Genomic DNA, 22140 nt, shown 5'->3' with positions numbered 1-22140 from the left:
TCCCGAAGATTTCTGTATGTTTTGGAGAAATAATAATACTATTTTGTTTTATATTTTGGAATTTTTTATTACTTTTTCTTTAGATATTTACACTCTCAACGACTTATTTTCTATTATAATCCAATATGTCACTTAAAAATAATAAATCACAATATAAAATCAAAGTAATGAAAATGTTCTTGTCATAATTACTTTTAGAATTTTGGTCCTTATGTTATTATTAAAGTATAATCATTCATATAAATTGCTCAAAGCTCACCTCTATTTGAGCTAAGTAGCTCTAAAGCATTTTTTCCTTTGTTATAAATCGCATCATTGGAAAATACAATTTTCCTTAACATTTTATAAATCTAACTTCATATAAACATACTAAATTTCTTATTCTATTTCGAAAAAGCCAGTCCAAAAGCCAAATAGCATTTAATAAGACTAACTTCGTAATGCGTATGTTTTCCCACATAATTTTATATACAAGCTAATATATTAAACATATATTTCTATTAGGCAGTATGTTCATGTCTGACAGTGTATTTACTATTGAGTTACCTAAACATTAGGTATGTTTTTACTCCACAACCAAGTTTGTGCAAATATATATAATCTTGCATTGAAGGGTATCGCTTATCGAATATAGTTATTTAAACATCTGTAGGTATTGTATCAAGTCTCTGAGATACTAAATCAATGTATATGTATAGGGTTCTTTAAAAAATACTCGTTTAGTAGTGTAACTTATGGCACCACATGCTTACAGCATATCTAATATACTATTTACAGTTAATCTAAAATATGTACATCAACACCAGATCCTAAATAGTTAAACTTATACTCTGTACGAACAATCAGGCGTATGTGATATAACAAGAAGTACAAACTATAAAAATATAAACGCAATACCTTACTAAACATGTGAGGAGACAGAGCAACGTTCTGCCGGCTCTCACAGACTCATGGAAGACATTGGAGTGATTTCTTGTTCACTTTATATATAACTATTCAAAACTAAACGTGCACGTTTCTTTATCAGAGTGCGGATATCTAACTTACATCTAAAAATTATATAAACTTATTCAAATTTTAAACAACACTCACTTTGTCTGCCTACGCCACCCGTACTTAAATTATAATTAACATAAACTATATAACTAAATATGAAGATATTATATCACAATTTTTAATTAAAGTTACGAGCGCTTCGATAATTAATTAGTCTAGTCGAAATATTAAGTACAAATAGTGGAACTTGATGACTATTGCATGTATGTTAGTTCAGATGGTTCAAACATAGGAACGATCGCGTGATTTTATAACTAAGTGCTAACCTAAACATCTTAAGCATGGATCACATTGTTTTTTGATTTTTGTTTAGCAATAATCCGAAATGGTGTCGCATAGTACTTCTAAGTTAACATATTATGACTGGAAGTGACTATGATACGAAATTAAATTAAAATTTATAACACTTATCACAATATTTTATGAACTAATATGTAAGGAACAAAGGTAATAAATCAATTTGCTTACATACATAAGTTTAAAAGTGCAATACCAAAACAAAAAATATACAGCCCCTTGCCTACATTATTACCTATTTTATTTATCATGTAAATATTATTTGCAGATGCTCGGCTAATTTTATACATAGTTCTGACTCCGTAGTGTTTCATAAATATAATATGTGTAAATGTACGTAATATTAGTTTTTACAATACACAAGCGTAATTTATTGCCTTCCCCCGATACAATAACACAAATCTGATGTCATTCAGTTATCCCAGCTTGAATTTCGCAAACCAAAATGTAAACAAAAATTAATTTGAACTTCTAAACGATTGATTGGAATTTAGTAAAAGTTAAAGGTATTGTACCTTGGCTTACTTTTACCATCAGTGATTGAATCAGCTGATTAAAATCTTACTGACAAAAGTTATATACTTGCATAAAACTACTATATAATAATTACAAATTAACTGAAGGATTGAGTCAGTTCCTGTTATAAAATAAGAAAAAAATGTGAAGCTAACTTTGGTCCCATACGAACATGTAACAAGGTAATGACTATTTGTAACAGCTATTTTATTGGCAAACTATTACAGTTTATTAGAGCACACTCGGCAGGTGAAATTGAAGCTTAAATTATTAAGAGGTAGATTGTAATTTCAAGAACCGTAAAAACTAGAACTGAAAGTTTTATCTAAAGTAAACTCGTTCAATGCAAAACAGTTTTAGTGAACGCACAGACTAGAGGCAAATTACAAGTAGCACGCAGGGCTTACACTTATTTTATTATGTATGCGCAAGTTGCAATTAGTAAGATACGTACAAAATTACCTACGTTAGAGACATACGATTGTCAGTCTTGGGTTCAGTCCTTGATCACGGGCATCTTGAACATGTTAGTTTAAAGTATTTCCGTACTGGTGCACCGTAATTAAAGCAATGGTCTCCGGAGGCCGAGGTTCAGAAGTGTACGTCGCGGACGTCGGTGGGCGTGGCGGCGTTACTGTGCGCCTTGTCCTGCGTCGGCGGCGGCGTCCAGCCCGCTGCCTCGCGCGGCTGTCCGTTTGGGACAGTGCTGCGCTCCTCTATCATGGTCTGCACCATCTCCTCGATCTGCTCAAGGCATGTCTGGAGGCAGTCCTATAACAACAACTCATCGTTAGATCACATACTTCAATTGACAATTTAAATCCTCATAGGGAACTGCATAACATCTATACAATCTGCTAGCTGAACTATAAACAGGCAACTATTTACAGGAATCTGACAAAGTATAAAATGATCTCGTTATCTATGATAGTATGTTAGTGCAATTGAGAGAAACTTACCAAATCGATGCGCGTGAGTTCGTGCAGGCGCGCCAGATGGCCGTCGAGGCCGAGGCCGCGCAGCGCCGCCGCGATGCTGCACGACGCCAGCGTGCTCGCCGAGTACAACGTGAACTCGTAGTCTGTAACAAACAAACACTCATTATATCCACTGTACACATTCTAAATCTTATTCATAAATCCGGAAACATACCAACTTCTGTTGTTACATCAATTAAAATTATCCGTTATTTCAGCGCTCTGATTATTTAGTTAAACAAGCGACCGTTTGTTTATTAACGCAGAGGGATCAGTCCACTCGACGGTAATTTAAATAAATTTTCCTGCAGTGCTTCCTCATTGCATTCAGAGTTTAACGTTAAAATTGAAGGTAGTTAAAGTGTAGCGCATTAGGTTTTCAAGTAGGCGAGGAGCGTAGACGGCGCGAATACGGCGATCGTCGGCCGTAGACGCTAGAGGAGTGGGGCATATCCGGCAAAAGAAATGTTCCTTTCTCTGTCTCGCAGGTTGTCAGTCTCCTGTGGAGAGTGCAGCCTCAAAGGAGCCGGCAACCGCCCTCGCGGCCGCATTCCACAGGCTCGCTCCTTCGCCTCACTTGAATATTTCTCACGGGCTTACTTTGGCAAAACCATTATACCAACATACATCATATACGTGCACACGTATGTAAGCTGATATTGAACGAACACTGCTTGTGTTTTGTATGGAATACCTACACGGACCAGAATATCAGGCAGGAAAACTGCTTAAATTGTGATAATTATCATGAAAAACAACATTTTACAAGCGGGCTGCGGGCATTACTTTGGCTCTATATATTTTTATTTAGGAAACATGTATTTGCTTGTTGAATTTATTATTTCCTACTAATTACCTATCTATAAGCTAGATTTGTTAACTTGATTATAGCAAGAAGGTACGTAATCTCGTTTTTGCGTCATCATCATTACTTTACACACAATCACATCTATGAATGTAACTAATTGAACATGTTTGAACGCGTTTTCTTCCAACAGACTTGGCTATCATTAACAACCAAAACATTTGATTAACAAATATAGGTATTTAGTCGTTAATTTTAATTAATGACTCCTTTTCCTACTTAAAAAAAAATATACTATTGGGAAAATTACCTAAAAGAAATGGATTTCCCAGGGTTTTAAAAAAACAGGATAGGTACACCTAGGGCTGCCATCCGTCCGGGTTTCCCCGGATTTGTCCTCGTTTTGACCCCGTCCGGGGGACGTCCGGGCGGGTTTTCTAGAAGCGTCCGGGGAAAACCCGGACACTTTTCATGTAAGAAAGCACCTCATTGAATTTAAGTATATGTAAATAGGTATTATTTTACAAAATAGGTATTATTTTTTTAAAACAAAATCGTACTCCTTCGGGGGAAAAATGCGATTTACGCCAAATGTCCGGGTTTTTTAAATGTTTGTCCGGGTTTCGCGAAATTCGAGATCGCAGCCCTAGGTACACCTCATTACCATCAAGCAAATATTTCAAAGCAGCTTATCAGTAGTTACAGTTCACCACGTATAGCTGCTTCACTTGATAATGTAGCAGGAAAATCTGCTGGCTGACCTTGTCAAAGCTTAGTAAGAACAAACCGACCGAATGATGGATACCAACACCGCTTTTAAATACATATAAAAGAAAATATTTTTGCCTAAATGAGAATTTAAAATTGTATATCTTCCCACGCTATTATAAGCGTGAGATAAGAAGCTCAGCATGGAACCACAAATGCCCACTAACTCGAAGACGCAAAACAATATGAGTGAAGTCTACAAGGGCCCTCCATTCATCATTAAGTAGACTCCATTATACCAACCAATGTATGGATATCGAACACTCTTTCAGCTCATTTAAAAGATTTATTTTCATTTTTTTTAATTTGCATGTCGGCATACCCGAGATAAAGGGAACGGGCAGAGGGAACGAATAAAAAGAGAGAGATGAAACAACGAAAGCGGCCGCTCACTCGAGGTATTTGCATAATCTGATGTTAATCAAACAGCGCAGTACCCAGTGCGCGTCCGCGCCGGCCGACCGTTGCCGACCGCTGCCGACCCTGCCGAGGAGTCCCTTTGTCACGAGCGCATCAACAGCCACTGCCGAATGTGAGCCCTCGCTACCTAGACGCCTAGTGCGCCGGAGTGCGCTCGCTACAGGACACACACGCAGCGGAAGCGAGGCCGTCCTTATTAGTCGTGACGCGACTGCTGCATCACGAGCTAATAACACTAATGTACACTTTCTAGAGGAAGTAGCACAGCGTCGGTCCCACCGCACTTTGGTGTGTATGTAAATTAATAAAATTGTGTTCAGTGTCGCCCCTCGTAGACAGGCCGAAGCCAAGTACGGCCTGTCTACGCACGGTGATACTTCCGTTTCTCGATTCCATATCACTTGTTAAAGTTCGTTGTACGGAGAGTGTTGTTAATTATTCCTAAGTTAAATTTATAGTCCTTTGACATCCTGACAGCTTATTGTGTTGAGAGCATCCGACTTTTGTTTACCTACGATTAATGATGATAGCAATGACATAATAGTTATATTGCTGCCCTGGAAAATGAAGTACCAACCTGCGTATAGTAGGTGTTGTCGGTACAGGTAGGAGCTACACGTAATAGTCGATTCGCGAGGTGAACGATCCGACAAGGCCGAACTACGTAGATGTCTATTCGTTTAAAAGTGGGTTGAGAAGATCGCTCAAAATTATTACGAGATAGTCAATTCTGACTCGACACTAGCGTGTTCGTCCATATGCCAATTTATTTGAGGATTTAATCGATTATTTTGTAATCGAGCATCACAAGTCCGGAGATAGTAGACACGGCATTCATTGGGCACCGGAACAAATACCGCGCGGCCCCCGCGACATCGGCGGCGGTAACGATTGCTATCCGATGCGAAGCGCTCACACATGTCAAAGAAAACGTCCGACGCAGATAAGATACCTGTCTCACGCAATATAGGCCGGCATCACACCTCGCATTCTAACTATGTGAGAATAGCTATGCCTTAACTACACCTATGCCTGCAAAATTACTCTGGATGGACGACGGCGCGACGAGACAACACTTTTAAAAACAAAATATGTATAAGTTATCATCATCATTGGTAGAGGCCGGCGAGAGTTGTCAGCATTAAAATAACCCATTACAAATTTAATATCCCGACGAGTTATGATTCCAGAGTAAATTGTGCCATTCAAATAATGATACATAATGCGGGTTCGCTCGATACCGCGAAACGTCAAGTCTACGCGATCTCGCCGCTGCTGCCTGGAGGGTAGTACACGCTACACATACACGCACCTCACACATACGACCTTTATATAGAAACAAAACCATGGTATTATTATTCTCAATCCATCAAAGATAATGGGCCTTTTGTAGTTTTCATTTTATGATGACATGAATATCGCGGTAATCTTCAATTAGCTCGAAGATACAAGATCATCAATATTTCATAAATGGAAATTAGTAGTTGCGCACTCGGTTGGCTACATTAGCGGTGGAGATTTCATTCGCCTTGGACTCACAAGTGAGAGATGATATCCGAGAAGCAAGTGAAATAAAAGAGCTGGAGCGTGAACTTCTTGAACAAAAAACAATACGACAGCGGCGGCGAACAACAAAAACCGTTGCACAAAAACATATGATCCCATGAGGGTAGCGGGGCGAGCGCGCGGCGCGGGGGCCGAGTCCCGAGGCGTGCTGGAATGTGCTCAGGCGAGCCGCGTGGGAGGCGCCGGCGCGGCCGCTGCCAGGACACACACAGCCGCCGAGCCGCGCTCTGCCCTCACTGTAAACAAACCTATTCACATCTCTCTGCTAGCCGCCAGCGAATGATAACCATCTTTTCTACTAATAAATTGACCTACACCGTAACCTAAACATTCTACACCTAATAAATAACTATTAAATATCCAGTTTCCTACTAAATCCTCTCGACTATTCATGAATTAGTTCTTTTTATTCTTAAGGTTAATAACAACATTTCTTAGGGTGTTTCTTAGCTAATGGTATTAGAACCATTACCGTGTTGCATCTAATTTATTAACATAGAATTTTGTACATAGCAAAGAGGCCATGATTAACAATGTTCATATATAATTTATCTACAGTGATAAAACTGAGACGTTTGATACCAATGGAAAGACATTAACAATCCACGTCATTATAGAAGACGCTGATTGCGTAAAGTTGAGTAATAAAATAAAAAAATATATGGAAAATAGAGTATTGAAGTAAAGGTTCAGTGACATGTGTCCATAGACCAACGCGGTCCGCAGCGCAAGACGACATTGTCGTGACATGACGTGGTATCTAGATGCTAATTACCGTCTGCCGTTGCTAACAAAACGTTATATTCTCATTCAAGCGAGATGTCTATGCAACACATGATACCGACACAGCCTGATAATATGCCAACTACTAAACAATAACTATTTTCGCATAAATCCGTGTCAGACTATCTGCGTAGTCGTTTTCTCCCTGTTTTAAATAATCAGGATTTGGTACATGAACCTTCTGTTCGTGTATTTTATGTGGATTGGTTTTGACGGCCAAGAATCAGCTGACATCATCCCTACGAACACGGCTATTTTTAAGTTGGGTGTAAGTAACCGTGAGTTTTTATAGTCTGACGTTTTGGGTATCGTTTGGGTTCGGCAAGCGTATGTTTTATATAGATGATAAGGTATATCATATTGTAGTGCTGCTACAGTTCCAGGGTTTATAGTGACACGTACCTCTGGCGGCGAGCGAGATGAAGGTCTGCGCGTGTCTGTGCACCATCTCCGTGTTGACGAGGCCTCGCAGCGGCAGCCGCGACAACAGCAGCGGTAGGAAGTCGTGCGCTGTCACTCCCGCCACGTCCCACTTTAGCTTCGACAGCACCAGCAGCTCCCAGCTCTGTTGCCAAAGAAATATTTTATTAAGTAGGTAACTAGGTAGTACATTTCAAAAAAATATAGATTTAGCAGTTAAAAACCAGAAAGGTCAATATCCATACAGTTGGATAATAAATAGCATTCCTGTCGCCACATCCGCCACTATAATCACTAACACGCCGAGTTTCGCTCGACTTCCCGGAACGGCGCGTAGGTAGTCCCCGGAGCTGGGTTGTGCAATCACAATATGAACAATGTTACCGTTTTAGTACATGTTTTGTTTAGTCTCATTCCAAAACAAAGTATGTAAAGTATACCTAGTCGACATGTTCAGAAAACACTTCGTCGTGGGTTCAGACTAAACGTACCTATATAGATGAAAATACTTATATCTGTATTAACTTATATTCTGCGTTAAGCTCTACTTATTGTTTCCAAGTTGTTTTAAATTATTAAACGTATATCTGAGTATTTTTATCGTATAATTGTGCAAGCATGACGCAAGTGACTGCTCTGATATCGCTGCTTAGGTTACGAAGACCCAAAATAGAGCTCTAATGTAGAACGTAGTGTCTAACAACACAAATGGCAAATCAAAGACGACAAACCTGTTCAACTTTATCAAGTTGTTATCTTTCGAAAACCAAACAGCAGTTGACCTACATAAAAATTAACTTTGTATGAAGCTCTTGTTTAAAGTATGATCTTTTCTCGCATTCACGCAATTTTTAAAGAATTAGTAACAACACAGCTTATCCCTATATCTGAATGTGTCGTTTTATGAATAAGTTGATTATTTTGTGTACGTATACACTCGTACATGTACGAGTTGCATGTCCGTTGACAGATAATACTCGATGTTTACTTAACTCAATCGGCGGGGTCGACCGCGGCGGCACGGCTGTTACTTCTCATTCAGCCGAATATGCTCCTCATACCGATGAGTTTAGAGTTGGCAATTGTTCGGCGAGGGAACGATGTTAGGGCATATAGATTCTCCGCATATCATGTTTATGAATGAATGAAGTATCATCACTGGAAGTCGAATTAAATCGGTACTGTCCCTGTGTGTGTTTGTGAGAACGCCACACGACGATACAATGATACTATCAGATTTAATAAATAAGTATGAATAAGAACTTTTGCCAATGAACAACAATATTTATAAACGGTTTGACACAGAAGCTAAAAAGAGTAGGTGAGTAAAAGCGGCTAACCACGCCAGTATGCGGGTCGACCGCGAAATGAGAAGATTCGCTTTATCGTACGACTTACGGATGGTTGAAAAGCTCTTCCAAGACAATGCATTCATAAAACGTTCACCGCAAATGTAGGCGACCCGACGGATGTACCGATCTAAGAGACGTTGTTATAAAAAATGTTTTGATATTTGTTTTTTTTTTTTCTAAAGCCTACCCCTATCAGCTGATCTCATAAATTAGCCGAGGCACAGGAGTGAGTGCTCAGAGCAGGGAGCGGCGCGGCTGTGGGTGCGCAGTGCGCACACATCTCGCATGTGTGGAGTCGGTCCACCCGAGACGGATGGAATGCAGCTCGTAAAGTTGCAAGCGAGTGTTCATTAGAGTGGAGGAGGCCGGGCGGCGGGCCGGGTGCGGCGGCCGCAGCAGTTATCGAACCACGTTACAGCCAATAAAGCGAGCTATGCAAACAGCCCTCGTTGCCCGCAACACACTCGCTGAATTCCACACTCGGTTCCCATGCTTTATCCAATTTCATCGAACGGTGTGACTGCGCCGCTATTAGAATCAAACAATGAGCTCGGTGTCGCGTGGCCACTAAGCTCATGAGACTAAACAACTTCGGAATTTTCTAGATGCGGATGGGGACATGCAGGCTTACCGGATATTAAGTTATTTTGGACTTAGGAATGTAAATATGAGTACTATCAAATGCAGATTCCAACAATGAGGCTTTAGTTTTGAACTTAGAATATGTCTTCAGCCGGTTCGCCGTTAGATTATTATTACTAAACCTAATTGGAGACAGTCATCGATGAAAACCTCAGGAGTGCAGTATTGAATACAAAATTTGCTGTGAGCGTACAAAACGTGCTAGGCATGTACGATATCGCAATTCTTACGTAAGACATTATAACCATCAGCGCATTCCTGTAAAATGATTATATTGACAGTTATGAGCACCGCCGTATGTATTAAACGATAAGGTGACTGTGTCCAACGTCTTAAACATGATATAAGTATGTACATAATAATTAATAATTCGAAGAAGATTCTTCTACAACATTCAATTTCGGAGTGTTGTCCATAACTCGGGCATCGTGCCTAGAACTGGTGACGGGTTGAGGCAGCACAATGGGTATGGGACCCGTCTCCCAAGCCGCGGTCCTTACGGCGTTATTTCTAACCACAAATTTTCATTTTTTACACTCAATGCCATAGCCCGCATAGGACCAGTTGTTCAACAACCACCCATTGGAATTTTATTACCGTTGAAGGTACCTTTTAGTGGCAAATTGTATACTAATAATAACTGCTGTTTAAACTATGGTCTTTGTGAATTAAGATCGCTGATCGAGAGCTGAGGTAGGTTGCAGTTTGTTGACATTAGCGCAGCAAGTAGACGGGAAACTTGTGGTGCACAATCTCGATAAAGTAGCAATAGTTTGAAGTAAGTAACGTATGGGCGTGATGTTATTAAGCGCGCTAAGTGACACAATTTTCTAACGAGCAGTCGCCAGCGGCAGCGTGGCGGGCGCTGCACCTTCACTTGTGTGCGCTGAGGTTATCGTGCACACGCGCTCGTTAACACCATTTCTGTTCTAGCCTAGGTGTCATACAACATATGCAGTTATCTTTGACTGACTGAATGCTCTCCGAACGCAATGTTAAGGAATCGGCGGCCGTCAACCAAAAGAAACAAAGGGAAACCGATCGGAAAGGGCCTCATGGAGTTTCCGAGCCGAGTGGAATGCGACTGGTTCTCCGACTTTTCAATAGCTGGGTAAATCAACTTTTTGGACACAAACGATACGAGTCGTTTAACCAATCGATATGCAGACATGTCGTCACGCATAATACAGAAAATAAAACAGATATCAATAACAATTCCAGTTGTTTCTTTGTTGCGGTGTTAGGTTCACAGTGATGTCGAAAATATAAATATTTCAAGGCATGAATAGATCATACCAAAGTTTGTATGTTGTTCGTAAGGTTCGATGCCAAGATGACCGCTTCGTCATGTTCTTCGGGTTACCTTCAACATTTCAGGTGGTATTTGTGGGTTGAACCCGTCAAATGTAAGGAGAGAGATTATTTATTTCAATTGTTATATAAAACTTATATGCAGTAGGTTACCTACGTAATGACATAAATGGTGTTGCATTATTCGAGTCGCACTGCAATACACCAGTTGTGTACACATACACGAATGTGCTCGGTGTATATGATATATTGGTAGTTACATAGGCAGTGCACACAAGTAGTCGTTTTGTTCTGTCGCATTAGTTCGCGGGGGAAGTTTCATTTGCACCGGAAACAAGCAGCGGCGCGCCGTGAGATCGGCAAACAACGCGCGCTCGTGCTAATATGCTCATTCCTCATATTCTAAACAATAATTTCCTTTAAAAGATTATTGCATTCCCAGATTTATTATTAGAACTTTAAATAGGGTAACCCCTCATAGCTAGGACTCTTTCATATAGTTCGGAATGTGCGTCGACCAAACATGCATTAAGAAGTTTATGATATCGAACTTGATTTTGCTTGTAATAGTTCTCATTAAAGTTAAATTTTAACCGTAAACGCAATATTGAATAGTCTTTTGACAAACTGGCACCGCGGTCGTAAACTTATGCTTCAATTATAATAAACGTTTACAGTGGTAGTGTGGATGTGAGAACGCGCAGGTTTTATGGGCGAGCGCTGAGCGGCGGCGCTCGACCGCGAGAACCCCGCATTATACCCGCTCGGAGGCCAGGACGTGCTCTTTTTGCTCCAGCCTGTGCGCCCGCGCCGCCCAACCGCCAACAACCTCAACAATCAAATCTAACCGATTGTTCACCCACACCGCCGCGACACACACCGCCCGCGTCACACACATACTCTCTAGTCTACTCATCTGTCCGACATTCACACAATCGCACATGGAAAAAATTACAGGTTAACACTCTAGCTTATACCGCGTTAACTTAGATTTAGATAAAAACTTAATTAATTGGCGCAGACTTCTATTTGCTACACTTGGATGACTGGTTATTTATAAGATGAGCATATTTTTAGTAGGTACTGTACGAGTGTATGATGTGCAAAAACCGTTATTCCGATAATGTGCGAAAGATTCCAAAGACTTGATAAACCAATGATTATTTGTTTTAAATTGCAATCGGTCGTTTTTTCTTTATCGAAACGAGCATTATCAGGAAAATATTAATGTTTGTCTGAATTGGAGCATCTACGATTATTCGTAGCGTAGCGAGTCTACGAAATTGCTACGAAACCAATTTTACCTGCACTACACGATTTGTTCGACCTATGTTACTCAAAATTAAAGAATCTTCAAATAACATTTTAAATACCTAATATTATTATGTCATTGACCTATTTGGTATGTTATTAAAATTATTGACGGGTCATTATGGCTATGGCTACGGCTAGCATAGCATCTATGGTGGGTCCGACAGAAATGTGTACCATTTCATGTTATATTTACCAAGAATTTGATGATTACCCGTTAAAGGCAATTATCATAAACAATTTATTTATTATTGATATCGATACTAAGACGCGATACCGGCGTCTAACTGGTTGGCATGAGCAGCATGACTCAGTGCATTAGCATAACGCGTATATTGCAGATGAACACTTGCGAGTCCCACTCACGACTGACGTGTAAAAAATTCAATCGTGAAAAATTAAAAATACCTAGTCAATTTGAACGTGCGATCCATTTACGAGCGTGTTGTCGATCCAGAGCAGTTTCGTGAGATGAGATTAGGCGAGCGCGATCGCGACTTGCACCGCGGCGCGTGAGAAAAAATAAGCCGCGTGTTTCGCCTGTAATTGGTCTGATTGAAACGCGAGCCTCGTTCGGCAGTTGTTCCGAGAAGCCGCCGGCTCGTTAGGGGACACTGTCCGCAGGGCAGCCCTCTCCCAGACCGCGACCTGTCGCATTCCACGACCACCGCTCGCCATACGCACCTACCAGGGGTGACAATCTTAATAGTGGCAAACGAGAAAACGTATCATTATAGGTCTGCAAAATGAAGTGAGACAGTAAATACATTGAGGTCCTTACATGGAAGTGTCATTTTAATTTGGTAGTATTATAATGTAAGATATTAAAGAAACTGAAATATAGATGGCGTTATTTGTAATGACGATGATGCGCGATTGCGTAGTAGTTATGCTTAGGTGTGTAAGAGGGCGCTATCACATCTTTTATTGGTTCTACTCTTACCCTATCTTTTTTTTCAGCTAAAATAAAAAAATAAATAATAAAAATTTTGAGTTGCATATTGAAGCAATTACTAAAATTTAATGTTTATTATCAATTAGCCAGAAATAAAATAAAATTCAAGAATTTATTTTCTACTGGCAACATTAAATCCATTTTCTACATGCAACATTATGCAAAATTGTCAATCAAACAAATTTGGCTGCCGGTTTGCGCTGAAGTGCTTTTCGGTGTCTTGTTTGTTTTTCCAGATTTTATCCCTATTAGTGCTTTATCCACCTAAGTCCGTTAAGTTGAGCCTCTGCTCCTTCGGCCGTGTCGATTTTGTGCTTGAGGTGATCGAAATCTTGTGAATTTTGTGCTTGAGATAGGACTCGTTGACCCGTTTTGTGATAATTAATATTTATCATGTCTAATAGAAAGTGTTGTGTTCCCGGATGTACAAATGGCTTAGGTAAGCATTTATCAACATCCTTAAAACAAATAGTCGTCATTTTGTCACGACTCCACTGAATTCTAACTTGTTACCCTTTTTCAGACACTACGGGGTATTTACATAAATTCCCTAATCCAGATAAGGATAGGCAGCTATTTAATACATGGGTCTTTCATATTGGTGGTGACATTTTGCAACTTGAAAATAACCATATTTTCAAATACCGCCGCGTCTGTAATGATCATTTCGAACCAAAATATTGGTGCCGGAATAACCGACTTGCCAAAGGAGCTGTACCTACAAAAAACATGCCAGGTTAGTTTTAGTAAAATACCCAAATTAAGGTACCTGTTTACCTTAAAGAGTACCTAAGTCTCAAATTTCTAGAGTTGATGTTAGAAAGAAATAAACAGTCATGTTATTTGAGTTTAAAGTAAACTTTCCAAATCACAAAATGAAAAGCTGCAGTAAGTCTAAAACATCTGAATAGAGATTTCTTTGGAGCCACAATTTCTGTATGTACGCAGTATGTCATACAAGAGTTTCTATATTACATTTCAAAATTTACTATATTTATAATTCATATTATTTTATCGTTGTTTACAGGATTATCTTGCTCGAAATTCAGCATTGAAAAAAGAGCACTAAGACCTCTTCAGATTTCAGGACCGTCTACATCAAAAGGTATATTTTATCATATACATATAAACAAGCAATTCATTTTTATACATACATACATACATTTACATTACGTATGTACTAGCTTCCACTTGCGGCCGTCGCATGGTGTATTGATAAAAGTGGCCTATGTCTTAATCCAGGGTATCACCTATCTACATACCAAATTTCAACCAAATCGGTCCAGCCATTTTTGAGTGAAGTTATTTCAAAGATCATTTATTCCTACAAATTAGGCTGAAATTGAGTAACTTGAATGTCACATTTACCAAAAAACGGGATGCGGTAGAACCGCGGGCGGAAGATTGTATAGTAAAAGTTTTCACAAATTAAAAACTGCTCCCAGTTCAGATTTAATAATAACAAGTTTCTTATTGATGACTAGATGCCATAGTAGCCAGTGTATCTGCCTGCCACAGGAGGTCGCGGGTTCGATTCCCGCATAAGTCAAACATTTATGTGTGTGGGTGTTTCTACATATGTACACTATGTTATGTTATTTATAAAATATTTATATTTATATAAGTTCATTTATTGGTTGTCTGCTGTACCCAAATTACAAGCAAGCAATGCTTTGTTTGGGACTAGATTGCGTTGTAAGAACGTGTGAGGAATATTTATTAATATTTTTTCTTATTTTTGCAGAAAAGGAATAATCTCTCAAGATGCGCAAAATACAGCGGACGTCATCTTGTTTTGACAAACTTTTGACTCCATTAACGGAAGCTTCGGGAAGGAAGCACAGTAAACCACTGCTGGGACCTGCGACGCCGAACTCAATACATCACAAAACATGGATGGAGGCAAAAATATTTTTAAAAATATGAAATTTGTGAATGTAAAACCTCGAATGTGGAGTATGTTCCCACCTTAAGTAACTGGGTATGGACACTAGAAGGAATAGAACTGCTTTTAAAAAATTGCTGCGAAGTACGGAGTGACATCGGTTTGGTTGCGGCATCTGAATCAGGATCCAATAGAAAATTTTTGGATCGATAAGGAGTCAAGGATGCCGCAACGTAAACCCTACTCCAGATGGATTTGAAGCAGCATTTAGCAGCCTTTTAATAAACAGCCTATCTAGTGTCCATGCCCCAGGGACAAATTGTGAGGCAGATAATTGCCACGCTTTGCATGAAGTTCTCATCACAAGCGGGGCCTGCAAAGAACAAATAAATTGTGAGCTCTCTGAGATTCCGGACATTGAATTTACAGCCCTTGAAGACAAAAGCGACCCCGTATAATTGGGGGCTACAATATGTTAGCGGTTATTTTATTAAAACCGCTAAGAAGAAAGTCTTCAAGGGTTGTAGTGAATGTAAAAAATTTAATGTCCGATCAGGAACACGATTATTTAAAATATAGAGAGTATGCTAATAAAAATGGCTTTGCAGTCCCAGCGACTCTCTCTTAAATTGTGTTTCGAATCTGCAGGATATAAATTACACAATAATTAAAAATGTTTGGAAAAAAATATTTAAAAGATTTCATCAAAACATTAATATTTATACATTTGAAATTCGATTTCATAAAATGTGAAATTCATAAAGAAAAATTAATAGACTTTTTAATCAATATATCCTGCAGATTCTTTATTTACAATTACTGTAAAGATATTAATAAAATATTAATAAATAGGAGAGAGTGTGATGATGATACGGATTCCTATAAGCTAAAAGCGAAAAAATTATACATGAAATGTTTTAAAAGAAAAAAATAAATTATATTAAAGGTTATCAGTGTTTTATTTATTGAAAAACATCTTATAAATATTAAACAAAAAGAAACAAAAATCTACCTAGACCCAGTAACCACTGCTTTATGTAGCTATATGTATATATATTGACAAATAGTTTCTTAAACCTGCGTTCAGAAGGCGCCACTTGTCTTACTTAGTTTGGTAGTCGAGTTGGACCTCTATTTCATAATATAAAAAGTACTCTGTGGCACCTACGGTATGTCGTATAATTACAATCATTTCGTATGGCCGCTTACCAGCGCCCTAATTTAGAGCAGTCGTTGCTACCCAGTGCAGTAGATACCTACATTATGTTAAGTACTTCGCTACGAATAAATCAATAACTTATTAATACCCGATTGTGAAATTGCCGTTACTAAATACTGGTACAAACGACAAGCGCAAAGCGCGGAATGCACTTGCATCGCAGGCAGAACGAGTCGTGTATTATGACGCGCGAAAATGTGGTGTGCACTTATTATCTACGGGACGAGCGGCGACGGACGGGGCCCCGGCGGGTGGCCGCCGCGCCCGAAATGCAGCACAGCCAACACGTAATACGTTATATTAAATGCAAATACCTACTATACATGAAATAACACCGCTCAGCTACTATTACTGGGAATCTGCCCAACGCCAGGCGCCATGCTAAACTTTACTATTCGTAATGTAACGGTACTGAAATATTGAAATAGATAAGCAAAACAAACCTAAATGCCAATGCCCTTTATTAAGATTAGGAAAGTTGTCCACGTGAGTACCATGTTACCAGACACTGCACAAGACCACTATGAGTAATGGTGCGCTGCGAGAACGGAACAAGCTGTGTCAGTGTCGCCGGGATAACAGTCCCACAATCAAAACGTAATGAGTTACTCTAAATATAATAGGTACCTACCCAATTTCTAAAGAATTCACAATATTATCCTAAATATATAAACCTACAAGTACAGTACAAAATCTGATTCACGCTACCTCGAACTTGAACAAAAAAATAATTTAGTAAGAAACTCACATAAAATTAATATTTCTGTAATACGGATGATCGAACAACATTTTAAGGTTTAATACCTTTTATTTTATAGAATAATAACTGCCAAGGCAACGATAAACAATACAAGGAAAAGTTTATTAAACTTATTGTCCCTATACAGAATATCAATAATCCGGGAACAGTATCTACATACCTAATACATTACACGGATGAGGCTCGAACTTTACCTTTTTATTTATATTTTAATTTAAAGGCGAGTGCGGCTATTTTTAGGAACAGTTATAAATACCAGCGTGTTCTGTTTAGTCACTGATGTTTTCTATAAACGCTACAATCTCATATCATGTATTTTTAGTTGTAGCAGTCACCATACGAAGAGAATAGGTGATTCGCCTGGAGAGGCGACGTGGCAAGTAGAACACGTGGTGAGATAAATCTCATCACACAGTCGGCGTAGCGCCTAGAGTCGATCACTCCATAGATATAATTAATGTTCCGACATAAAACTGGAATTCCAATCTCTCGCGGATGTTCAGAGCGCGAATGATTTAGAAATCAGCCGAGTGAACGACACGAAAGCACCTAGCAGAGCTAACTGCAAAATTAGTGCATGCGCGTGCGCAATGCAAAAACTCAGCCACACGAAACTGCATGATTAATGAGATCAGCTGTTTCCCGAGACGAAGAAAGTTAATTAAATCTTCATATTACTTCATATGGCAGTGCGCGGAACGCCAGGCGCATACTCCGTGTGCTATTGATGTAATTAACAGTACGCAACCAATGAATTGATTGAATCGCTGATGACACTGGCTGGCAGTGTTGCACGAAGTATTTCATTGTGCTTACGCGATATCTCTTTAGACATAGATGTAGGATTAACGGCAGAAGTAGGTAGCTACTTACGCATAGGTCGGTGAGAGTGATGCTGTTGGCGGTGTAGAAGACCAGCAGCTCGGCGGGCAGCGCGCGGGAGCCGGGCTCGCGCAGCTTGGACGCCAGCAGCAGGCACGCCGTGCCCAGCAGCTGCACTTGGCTCTTGCTGACCGCACAAGTGCTCAGGAACCGATCCAGATACGATATGGCGAGAGGAAACACTTCCTCCTGACACCCCTGGTCTTCACATACCTGAAATGAAACAATTGTTCATAAACTTTGCAACGGAATAACTGTTTTGTTTCTTAGAAATAGTCGATACCGCACCCAGGCCTATGCTTAGTTTATCATCGGGAATTCCTGATAACCTATATATAAAATGGAAATACACACTTATTGCGATAAATACAGCGCGCGTTACTTTCCTGCAGTGCAGCAGTTATACGTTCCTTATCAACGTTAATGGTTCCTGAACGTACTGGACTAGAGCCGGAACTGTTCGCGTTATAATGTAATACGTTGCTACCACATATTACTTCAGAGATACATTTTGTTTGGAAAATAATTGGTAATTTCAGGACCCGGAAATAACTTGTTCGTGCTTATTTAATGCCACGTAAATAGGTGTATTTTTCCTTGTAATATATAACGTGATTAACATTAAGCTGTACCTACAAAACTAAAGCATAGATAACAAGAATCGAACGAGTTATTTACGTTATAAAGTTCAAAATTTACTAAAGAAAAATCAAACAGTTCCCATAACAGTAGGCAGGTACCGTAAAATGGAAAGCTGGGAAAAGCGAAAGGATGTACCCTGTTCCAAAGTAGTCATAAAGTAAGTAGTTAGAGAGTGTCATGAGAGACGGAACGGCGCGGCTGTTCCCGGCATTGTTTCGCACGGTAACGCGACTCGCGAACCGGCACGGATCCAATCGTATCACCGTGAAAACAAAACATGTACTATAACGTATAACCCGCTGCATACCGCTCACACTCTCACGCTCTACCTCGCCCACAGGTAATTAACTACCTCACACGAGTATGTGCTGATTCCTAAAGCTCAATCACCAAACAATCTGCCTGCATCTCTTTTGTTTCAACAACGCGGCCTCCGAATAGATGACGAGTTTAAAACCGAATAGCTGAAAAAGCTATAAGAATGCTAATAATAGTAAGTAGATGTAGGTATGCAGAGCACGGTCTTTACAACATCCTAATTGTCCAACCATAACGAGAACGAGAAAAGATTTAATGAATGGCACAGGCGAGACGACTGTCGTAGTAGGTAACTAGGTACCGAGTCAGTAATATAAATCAATAGAACTTTGTTGAGTTATCTATGAACATTTTTACACTCTTTAAGACGGTAAACACGCGAAGCTTTCTGGACGCTGGAAATCACCCTGTATAATACGATTCCGTGAACAATCTTTGGATCGTCATATTATAATGCTTTTTGGGTGAGCTTGATGATTAAACATAAAAGTTAATGTGAGCACGTTGGTGATGTCATTGACCTGACTAAGTGAGGATCGTTTCGGTCTGCTTGTGCTGAAACATCGGTATGCGACTAGTTTCAAGCACGAGGTAAGCCGAGGTGGCGACCGTGCCGTGCTGTGCCGCGAGGTGCATGCGGCGGCAGCGCGCGCGCACCGTGACGTCAGACCCGCCGGCCGGCTCCACCACGTGGCCACCGGCACATTCATTACTTTAATACCTCATCTAAACACTAATTGGTTCTACTAGTAAGCACGACTGAACTACAGAACATAACTATTACGATATGCGTAACATAAAACAATAAAAAAAATCTACCAACTACCAGTTAAATTCTACTAACTAAATAAGCAAAGATCATAATAAATTACACGTCATGTAGGCCACTGAGTACGAACAATGACGTTGGTGTGTGCGCTAGTAATTATTTATATGTACATATACGAGCAAAAGATAAGTGCGCAGCGGAGCGTCAGCTGTGTGCGTGTCAAAATCAGCTGATTATTCAAATAGAACGAGCGGAGTCGCATCGGTCGGCGACCGCGCCCGCGCTGCCGGGGCCCCTCGCGCACTGCGCACGCTACGCCACCAGTTACTTGCTCGAGTAGTACCGACTTGATGCTTACTCATTCATATAACTATACCTAATCTTCAACTTTTGACAAACCATCGTTCGTGTGCTCGAGATATTTACGACAAACAAGTTGATAATGATTGTTATTCTTATAAGATTCTAACATGTGGAACAAAACAGTAATCAGCTGATCGTGTAAACAAAGTCATAACATCCAGCATTGAAACAGCTGAGTAATATGTCGAGGTTTTCGTAATCACCATCCTGTAACAACACAAGTGCAACACTCTTCCACCAATGTAGGTTGGAGTAACGTCCCCGCTCCGCGAGGAGTCACAGGAGCGCGAGGGGGCCCGTCAGCAGACAGTGGCGAGAGCATACGGGAGCCACTGGTGCCGCCGGCGACGGCAGGGAGTACCTACACGTGGCCGGAAAACGAGACAAAATGGCGATCGTTCGGGTTGCGCGATCCGCGGATGGAGCGGTGTGGGTGCGGCATGCGGCGCGGGTGCGCTCACCTCTAGCATCCACTCGGCGACGAGGCGGCGCATGTGCGGCGTGACCTCGGCCTGCACGGTGCCAAAGTAGTTGGCGGTGACGGCGTAGCGCTCCTCGGTCCGCAGCAGGTTGTCGAGCACGCGGCGCCGCAGCAGCACCGGGTCGGGCGCGGCGGCCCGGTGCGAGCGGCCGGCTGGCGGCCGCACGCTGTCTCCGCTCTCGGGGCTCACGCGCTCCGCGCACAGCAGCTCCATGTTACACCGCACTGCGGCTTATTGACAGCTCGCGTCGCGGCCGGTCTCGGCGTATTGTGGCGGACAGCTGATCGTGCGCGAGCGGCCGGCGTGGAGTGATGCGCGTTGCGTTGCGACGACGGCGAGTGCCCGAGTCGCAGTGAGCAGCCGGTAAGCGCCTCGCCGCCGAACATATGATCGGCGCGGTGCGGGGGGCGGGGCGGGGCCCGTGAGGCCCGCACGCAGGTTTCTCCCATTCGACGTTCAAATAATAATACATAACATGTTTTCTTGCTCGCTCACGCTTTGAAGAACTTCTCACTCAGTCTCGATTCTTGCTTCTCATTCTAGTAGATACGTACCTACTAACTTACAATATAAGATGAATTCCACGGATTGAATACGTATACCTACATAATGGAATAGTCAAAGATGTAGATGGGATGATGACATGGAACACTTGTATTTCTTTCAAAAAGTTTACATTTGAATGTAAACTTTAGGTAGGTACCTATCTGACGTAATATGAATAAGAGGCATTCAGTGTTTACATGAGTGCAGCAATGTAATTGCCGGCTTGAGGCCGGTGCCGGTGGGGCGGGCGCAGGCGGCCACTGAACTTTCCACAGCACCGAGGCTAGGGCGGCTGCGAGTCTGTGACCACGGCACGACGGCACGGCCAGCCTTCATGCAGGCCTCACGCCTGTCTGCTCATCATAATAATAAAACAGATTTGTTTGTTGACATCACATGATCAGCGATCTGTCTGTGAATTCTCGATAACTCGGTTGACCCTTATTTATTCTTTGGAAATGACCTACCTTACAAGATCTGGTGAAGGTTTCTATGTACCTATAAGCGAGATTTCCAAGTTTCATCAGAATGGTTTATTATCATCATCATAGGCTCAGATCAAAGTTGATCTGAGATCATAGGTAGGTCAGTTTAGCGGTTTTGGTGAGAAAGTGCGACAGACGGAAATACCTACCTATTTACCTACAATCACCTTTATAATTAGTGTTAGATCGACAGGATAGTACCTAATTTATTATCATCAATATGTAATTAAGTAAGCAGCAATTCTAAGGTGGTCCACGGTTTTATTTACAATCTAGATTTACTTGCTTACTTATCAAATATTTTTGTTTCCCAGCAGAGATTCAATGCACAAGAATTTACCTATAAACAATTTTCATATTCGGAATTTCAGCAAAATTGGTTCATTTCGTTAAGTATAAGATAATTATTTTATATTCACGATTAATAACTTAAGAACGAGGGAAGTCTGTATTATCTGCCTATCTCCTTAGGTAAAGTCGTTACAATTTACCTTTCCTATCAGAGATTCTGATGGGAGTGACTTATTTTGGAAATTATTTACATACATACTGTACTTACCTAAATTACTATTATCGGGTGTCAGTTATGACCGTTGAGACTGACACCATT

At 40.7% G+C, this 22140-nt stretch overlaps 1 protein-coding gene and 1 long non-coding RNA gene across 2 annotated transcripts; one reads left to right on the top strand and one right to left on the bottom strand.

Moving 5' to 3' along the window:
• Positions 1-41: 41 nt before the first annotated feature.
• On the bottom strand, positions 42-21004 carry LOC110378432 (G1/S-specific cyclin-D3). The gene is made up of 5 exons (XM_021337675.3): positions 20479-21004; positions 17917-18138; positions 7591-7753; positions 2829-2950; positions 42-2640 (listed from the first exon to the last, which is right to left on the bottom strand). The coding sequence occupies exons 1-5, from the start codon at positions 20710-20712 to the stop codon at positions 2461-2463; spliced, it is 921 nt and encodes a 306-aa protein (XP_021193350.3). The 5' UTR covers positions 20713-21004; the 3' UTR covers positions 42-2460.
• LOC135117398 (uncharacterized) lies at positions 13405-14361 on the top strand. Its single transcript, XR_010276877.1, has 3 exons — positions 13405-13618; positions 13703-13915; positions 14207-14361. It is a non-coding gene; the product is annotated as an uncharacterized LOC135117398 (long non-coding RNA).
• Positions 21005-22140: the final 1136 nt, after the last annotated feature.

Source organism: Helicoverpa armigera, chromosome 10 (genome assembly GCF_030705265.1).
Source record: "Helicoverpa armigera isolate CAAS_96S chromosome 10, ASM3070526v1, whole genome shotgun sequence".
NCBI classification, from domain to species: domain Eukaryota; kingdom Metazoa; phylum Arthropoda; class Insecta; order Lepidoptera; family Noctuidae; genus Helicoverpa; species Helicoverpa armigera.
This window is presented reverse-complemented; position numbering and strand designations above follow the sequence as displayed.

Coding starts and splice junctions, on each gene's coding strand:
- LOC110378432 (XM_021337675.3), bottom strand. CDS start 20,712: ATGGAGCTGCTGTGCGCGGAGCGCGTGAGCCCCGAGAGCGGAGACAGC. Junction 18,139..20,478: donor TCGCCGAGTGGATGCTAGAG/GTGAGCGCACCC, acceptor GTTTCATTTCAG/GTATGTGAAGACCAGGGGTG. Junction 7,754..17,916: donor TCACTCTCACCGACCTATGC/GTAAGTAGCTAC, acceptor CTTTGGCAACAG/AGCTGGGAGCTGCTGGTGCT.